The following is a 7,173-nucleotide window of genomic DNA, read 5'->3' as shown; positions in this document are numbered from 1 at the left end:
TATATATATATATATATATATATATATATATATATATATATATATATATTACCCATGATTTCAGCTGAAAAAATTATATTTAGAAAGATGCACAAAATTGTATTGGCAACATGATGGTCATTGACTACATTACAGATTTTAAAGTTATTGGTATCAATTGACATTGGATATATGTTGATTTATATTGGATATTTAGTTGTGCAAGCTCATTTTCTAATAATAACTGAATAACACTGCTATATGTAATCTTCAGCAATTCTCAGATTGAATATCCATTTTTCATACTGTACATTATAATGATGTGATACCTTAGTGTTTTACTTTATTTATCAATTTATCAGTTAGCGGCCATAACCTGAATATTTAGCATTGGTATCGTACAGAAATGTAATACTGGTGCATCTCTATAAATTGAATGAATACACTGTTATCAAATTTATTTCAAATATGAAATGCAATCTTGTTTTGGAGATTTCAGAGTTTCCCAATTCAACTGGATAGCGTAAAATAGCCTGGACCAGAATGGAAATTTGCACTGGTCAATGTTGATTTTTCCAGCTGTGACCGTGGAATCTATATTCATATGTGTGTGTTTGGTCATTTGTGTGTGATATGTCACGCAGTATAGCTTCAGACATGAGACTATTTCTGGGGCAAGCAACCGTACACAGGTTACGCTTTCCCTTTCCGACCCACTAACTGCACTTCCTTCAGGAAATTCACCAGCATTCCCACTGAGATTTCTTCCTATCCGAATCTCACCCTCTCTGCTTATTCCTTCTGAGTAGCTTGACAGATTTCTGATTTCCAGAAGGAGGAATGATTTGATTTCTATGCAGTCATCTACACTTTAAATGTGAACAGAGTTCCCACGGGTTGGATTGTAGAGTTTTATATGGTGATTAGTGAGCATGTGTGTGTTGCTGAATACCAGGTGACGAATCAATATATGGCACGAGACAAGAATTCAAGGAAACAGCAAGGAATGTAATTATGAACACGAGGCGCGCTGTTGAGTGGGAGTTTCTGAGAAGCCATTACAGCGGTGCTCAGCTTTGAGGACTGTTACTCAATGAGGAGAATGTGCTTTTATTTAAAACCGGAATACACTCACTGCAACGCCAAAGAAAAATGGCATGAAGGTACATTGATAGCGGCAGCTCCAACCTTTTTCAAAATCTGTGACCCTTTTTGACTATTATGCCCTTTGAAAGAAAAATACTGTGGTTTCTTCAATACTGATACCTGCATTTTCATTAAAGTTGTAATTTTCTCTTCACTGTATTGGTATCGTACATAAACACAGTGTTGGACTCATAAATGATATTACTAAATGTAATGATATTACATACTAAGGTTCAAAGGTTTGGGGTCTGTATGATTTTTTTAATGTCTCAAGGCTGCATTTATTTGATTAAAAATATGGTAAAAGTAATATTGTGAAATATTATTACAATATTATACAATACAAATTATACAAATAGTGGTTACACTTTATTTTAAGGTGTCCTTGTTACGGTGTAATTATACATACAAGTACTGAGTAATATTAATTAACTACATGTACTTACTACATGGTTAGGGTTAGGATTAGGGTTTGGCTTAGGGTTACTTGCATGTAATTATGCATAATTAATTGTTATTATAATAGTAAGTACATGTAACATGTGTAACAACGACACCTTAAAATAAAGTGTTACCCAAATAGTATTAAAAATTAAAATAACTGTTTTCTATTGTAATATATTTTAAATTGTAATTTATTCCTGTGATGCAAAGCTGAATTTTCAGCATCATTACTCCAGTCTTCAGTGTCACATGATCCTTCAGAAATCATTCTAATATACTGATTTGCTGCTCAAAAAACATTTCTTATTATTATTATTAAAAACAGTTGATCTGCTTAATATTTTCTAGAAACCGTGATACTTTTATTTTTTTTAAATGAAAGTTCAAAAGAACAGCATTTATTCAAATTAGAAATATTTTGTAACATTATAAATGACTTTACTGTCGCTTTTGATCAGTTCAATGCATCCTTGCTGAATAAAAGTACTAATTTCCTTAAAATAAAATTTCACTGACCCCAAACTTTTGAGCGGTGGTGCATATATTTTGTTGCTTTCTGCTTTATAGTTGCTACCAGAGTTCAATATCTGTAATATGCATGTGCCACCATTGAGATGTAAGACTTTTAGATGGGTTAGTGGTTTCTGGAGGGTCTGCACCGGATCGCTGCCAACCGAACTGCCCAGGACTGGCATGAACACACACAAACAGTGTCCCTCTGTCTAATTGTGGGCCCAGTTGGACTGATTTGAATCTGACCCAGTTTAGACGCCCTGGATTGAGTCCCCAGACGCTACAGTAAACATCCACACCAGTAAATGCATCAAAGGTCACTTCACAAAACACCCTAGACAACAAGAAAAGGTCATACCTTCTGCGGCGAGCGTAATGTCATCACGGGGGACTGTGATCGTGTAGTCTTGGCAGGAGATCCTATTAAAGGACACAAAAAGTCAATCTTCTTCACTTGATATAGGAGCCTGGGACAGTAAACACAGTCACGGCTGTCTATTCATCAGGAAAACGCTTTGTCAAGGTCGGTCGGCTAATGCAAAACAGTTTAACCATTCGGTACAGTACCAGTTCTTTTCCAGGAAGCTCAATTAGAGTCCACAGATGTAGACCCTTAAAACGGTCGTATCATACTGTTTTATAATGTAATTTGCTCTTTGAGGTCTACTTATAATGTTAGAGACGTTTTAAAGTTTTCACTATTTTAATAATAATTACTACATAAAATAAAACAAATCTAATAATATAAAATATTAAAACGTAAAATAATAAATACACTAATGTATAGTTAGTTCTGAAAGTCACATAATAATAATAATTAATGTATTATATTAACATGTATACACACAATATTAAATAAATACACGTTTCCTATACTTATAGTAGAAAGTTACAATAAATAATATAACTATAATAATAAATTAGAAAAAAAAATAAAAAATAGTAAATATACTAGTTATAGAGCTCTGAAATGTAACCACATCAATTAATCATATTAAAATTAATATAAAAATAATACAAATATAAAATAATAAATACAAGTTATAGTTTATAATCAAATAAAAAAATAAATAAAAGACAATGCAGAAAAGAGAATGCAGACCAACAGTTGAAAGGTAATGAAGCAGCAACGGTGCAGATTGAGGTTTAAAGACGTGTCATGCAGTTTAAAGACATAAATGCTGCGAGAAAGCTCATCAAGAACGATTATAAACAAAAGAATGTGTGGGAAGGATCCCGTTGTTAGGTGATGTGCCTTTTCTTATTAAATATATGGAGATAGTATCTTCAAATTCTCACTGATGTGTTCGACCGGCAGCCCTCACGACACAGGGAGAGGTAGAAGTTAAGACGAGCGAGAAACCAGGAGACTTTAGAGCAGAAGAGTGGAAGATCTGAGAGTTAAAAGGCTTGGGAAACATCTATGTGAGTCTAAAGGACCGGTCGGAGCAGATTTCTTTCTTTACCTGAGTACGGTGGTCTAGGAGGGACAGGGGGACACTTTCCATTAAAATCAGAGAGCGGCGTGTCTAGACTCCAGCTACTTGGTGCAGGCTTCACCACTTTTACACACAAAACATGCATTTCAGGTACATCAGTCAACTCAACTCAAAATATGACTGGCAATAGCAAATCAGGATTTGTCCGGACTAGGATGTAAAAGAACGGAAACTGTCCTGCTAAAACTTTCTGCCTCAAAAACAAAAAATATATCAAATGAGGAAGGAAAAATGTGTTTATATGTTTTTTTTTTTGGATCGTTAACATACATTTTAACATATATTTTCCATATAATGTCTTATATGGAAAAAATATCCTGAAAATATTCAATATCCAAAACCTTCTACACTTTCTTTTCTTTAAATTAAAATTAAATCGATTTAAAATTGCAATAGTTTGCTGGGCATCTTTTAGGACAAGCAAATTCTCTTAAGACATGTATATAAATATTTGATATAAATAACGAAGGAAAAGCTAAAAGTTGCCAGTGTCTTTGCAAGTCATTATACACACTAGGAGTTAGCTATTAATTTAAATAACTTGGATGAACAGATGAAATAAAGATGATGAAATCTCCTCAACATCTTCCTGTCAATCAGAATAAGTGTGAGTCTGTTGGTGAACCTCTTTGGTGGTTCAGTCACAGCTGTCACAACACACAGGAGCGGCGAGCTGTCGGCAAGCATCAGATCCAGCGCACTGATCGCCAGACCCCCGTCATGTCAGACCACCCTCCTCACAGCAGGGCGGCAGACTGAAGATTCATACACTCACATGCACATGCTCACCTTTATCGGGGGTGGAGATGTTGGGGTCACTGCGAGGCAAGGAAGCGTCCCCCGCTGGGTGTGGAACCGGCCTCTGTGAAAGAGATTCACGTTGGTTGTGACTTCCGTCGAGACATCATTCGGCGATTACTATAGGCTACAAGGTTTCATTTTGAAATATCCATGACATAGTTGTTGTTGTTTTGTTTTTTTTTTTATATTGAAGCATATTTTGTGTTTTATTTGCCATTTTCATTAATAGCAGAGGAGAGACTCAAGCTTCATTTTAACGTGAACTGGCTACAATTCACAAGTGAAAAAAGTGGCATTTCACCTATCCATTAATTTATACAAAATTTACATTTACAGTATTGAACAAAAAAAAATAGAGTTATCATATTCATTTTTTGAGGAAAGACACATAATATAGAGTGAGGAGGTAAAAGTGAAAAGGATGTAATTTTCCTCCCTATTAGAATTTGCTGCCGATTCTGAAATGGGAATTCTGTTAATTCGCAAATGAAATAACCTCAATTATGAGAAATAAACTTTTGATTACAAGAAAGTCCTAATTACAAGAAATTAAGACTCAATTACGAGAAATAAAGATTTAATTGCGAGAAATAAAGTCTCAATTACAAGAAATAAAGTCTCAATTACAAGAAATAAAGTCTCAAATGCTAAAAATAGTCTCTATTATGAGTCTCAATTACGAGAAATAAAGTCTCAATTACAAATAAAGTCTCAAATGCTAAAAATAGTCTATTATGAGAGTCTCAATTATGAGAAATAAAGTCTCAATTACAAGAAATAAAGTCTCAATTACGAGAAATAAAGTCTCAATTATGAGAAATAAAGTCTCAAATGCAAAAAATTATCTATATTATGTGAAAGTCTCAATTACAAGAAATTGTCCTAATTACTACAAATAAATTCTCATTCATGAGACAGTCTAAGTTGTGAGAGATAAAGTTTAAATCATGAAAAATCAAGCTTCAATTAGGCGGAAAAAAAATTCAGTCATAAACTCAAATAAAAACTAAAATAGTTTTAAATATGGGAATTCTCAATTCTGTTCATTTCTTGGAAGAAAATTGTGAAGACGTCATCAGATTTGAGCTGATGAGGTTACTCCGTCTTCTGCACAGATACTTTACCTAATAATTTCACTGAGACACATTCACAAAATCAATTCCATCCAGTCATTTTTAAGGATGCGGTTAATGCAAATCTTACAAGGAAGAAGGGAAAGAGAAGTAAACCCAACCAGTAAACAGAAAAGCTTCCGAAACACTCCAATATGACCTGAAGAATATTGAAAACATTGATATTCTAATCATCTTCATACCTGTGCAGGATCCAGGGGGTTTGGATATATGGCGCTGCAGGGTCTCTCTCGTGGTGAGAGGCAGTTCTCTCTGGAATGCTTGCGTTTATCTGACAACTGTGGAGAACCTGTGAAGGGTGAGGAGGTCCAAGCAAGGGAGTGATTTCAGCAACACACCGACAAGAATGCTCAAATTTTGTGTCCACACACGCACTCAGACAAAAACAAAAGGACATAGATCTTGCTCTCATTTCTTTCCTAACCAGCCAGCACATAAAATAAAGGCTCTTCCTCCTCTTTCCCTCCCGCTAGGGCGAGAATTGTTCTGCTGGGGTGACAGGCGGTTATTTCGCAGGGAGAGATAGACTAGCCAACATGAGGAGCAGCCTGGACCTGCTCAGAACACTAACTTCCTCCTCCAGCACAGGACAGGAGGCCACGGCTCTCTTATGCAACCCGGTGATAGTCATCATCAGTCTAGAGTTCTTCAAGCTGCATTTTATGCCATCTGTAATTCTCCAGAAGCGCTTCCTGTCTGCTGCTGCTTTATGGGGGTCTCTATGGGAGGCAGGGAGGGCTGCCAAGGGGAGACTATAAGATTACATAAATGTCTCCATACATATTGCTGTTTTTATGATCTGTGTCCGCAAGTAAACACATGCTGGATGGAGGGAGATAAGAGGCCAAGGAAGAGCGGAGGAAAGAGAGAAACAGAGGGGAGAGTTCTGCTATATATCAGGACACCGGCTTTCTGTAACCCACAGTAAAACAGCATTAAATGGGCCATAAACTTTGCTTTGCAAAAAAAAAATAATTTTTAACTCGGAAATCTGTTTATTATGGAAGCCTGATTCTGAATCAGTAAAAAGTAAAAAAAAAAAAATAAAAAAAAAAAAAGGTAATTGTGATAAAGCTTAAATTAAGAAAGAGTTGTAATTGCAACAAATAAAGATGCAATTATGGGAAAAACAGTAATAATCTCTTGCAATTGATATACAGTGGGTACGGAAAGTATTCAGACCCCCTTCAATTTTTCACTCTTTGTTATATTGCAGCTATTTGCTAAAAATCATTTAAGTTAATTTTTTTTCCTCATTAATGTACACACAGCTCCGTACCCACTGTATATATATATATATATATATATGTCTAAATTACCAGAAAAAATTAATAAGTCACAAATAATAAAATATATAATAAAAAAAATATATAAAATATATAATAATACAAATATAAAGACTCAGTTGTGAAAAATAAGTCTGAAAAGTGAGAAAGTCTTAATTACGAGAAATAAAGTCTAAATGATTAGAAATAAAGTCCAAACTGTGATGTAAAGTTGCAAATATGGGAAAATGCTGAATTGTGGAATATGAACACACAATTATGAAAAAAAGGCTCAGTTTTAATAAATAAAGTCTTAATTATGAGAAATCAAGTCGCAATTAATAAATATTAAAAATAAGATCCAAATTGTGCTATAAAGTCACTGATGTAAGA

General features: G+C 34.5%; 1 protein-coding gene across 1 annotated transcript in view; it reads right to left on the bottom strand.

Annotated features, from left to right (window-relative positions):
- dock4b (dedicator of cytokinesis 4b) overlaps nt 1–7,173 on the bottom strand; it is a 102,425-nt gene that overhangs the window by 4,733 nt on the left and 90,519 nt on the right. Inside the window, exons 48-51 of the mRNA XM_016444162.1 lie at nt 5,698–5,804; nt 4,371–4,443; nt 3,549–3,644; nt 2,441–2,502 (exon numbers count right to left, since the gene is read on the bottom strand). Coding sequence (XP_016299648.1) covers nt 2,441–2,502; nt 3,549–3,644; nt 4,371–4,443; nt 5,698–5,804 — 338 coding nt within the window. The remainder of the gene's footprint in view (nt 1–2,440; nt 2,503–3,548; nt 3,645–4,370; nt 4,444–5,697; nt 5,805–7,173) is intronic.

This window comes from Sinocyclocheilus anshuiensis, unplaced genomic scaffold (assembly GCF_001515605.1).
Source record: "Sinocyclocheilus anshuiensis isolate Anshui unplaced genomic scaffold, SAMN03320099.WGS_v1.1 scaffold183, whole genome shotgun sequence".
Classification (NCBI taxonomy): domain Eukaryota; kingdom Metazoa; phylum Chordata; class Actinopteri; order Cypriniformes; family Cyprinidae; genus Sinocyclocheilus; species Sinocyclocheilus anshuiensis.
The sequence above is the reverse complement of the archived record's forward strand: the minus strand, read 5'-3'. Positions and strand labels throughout refer to the sequence as shown.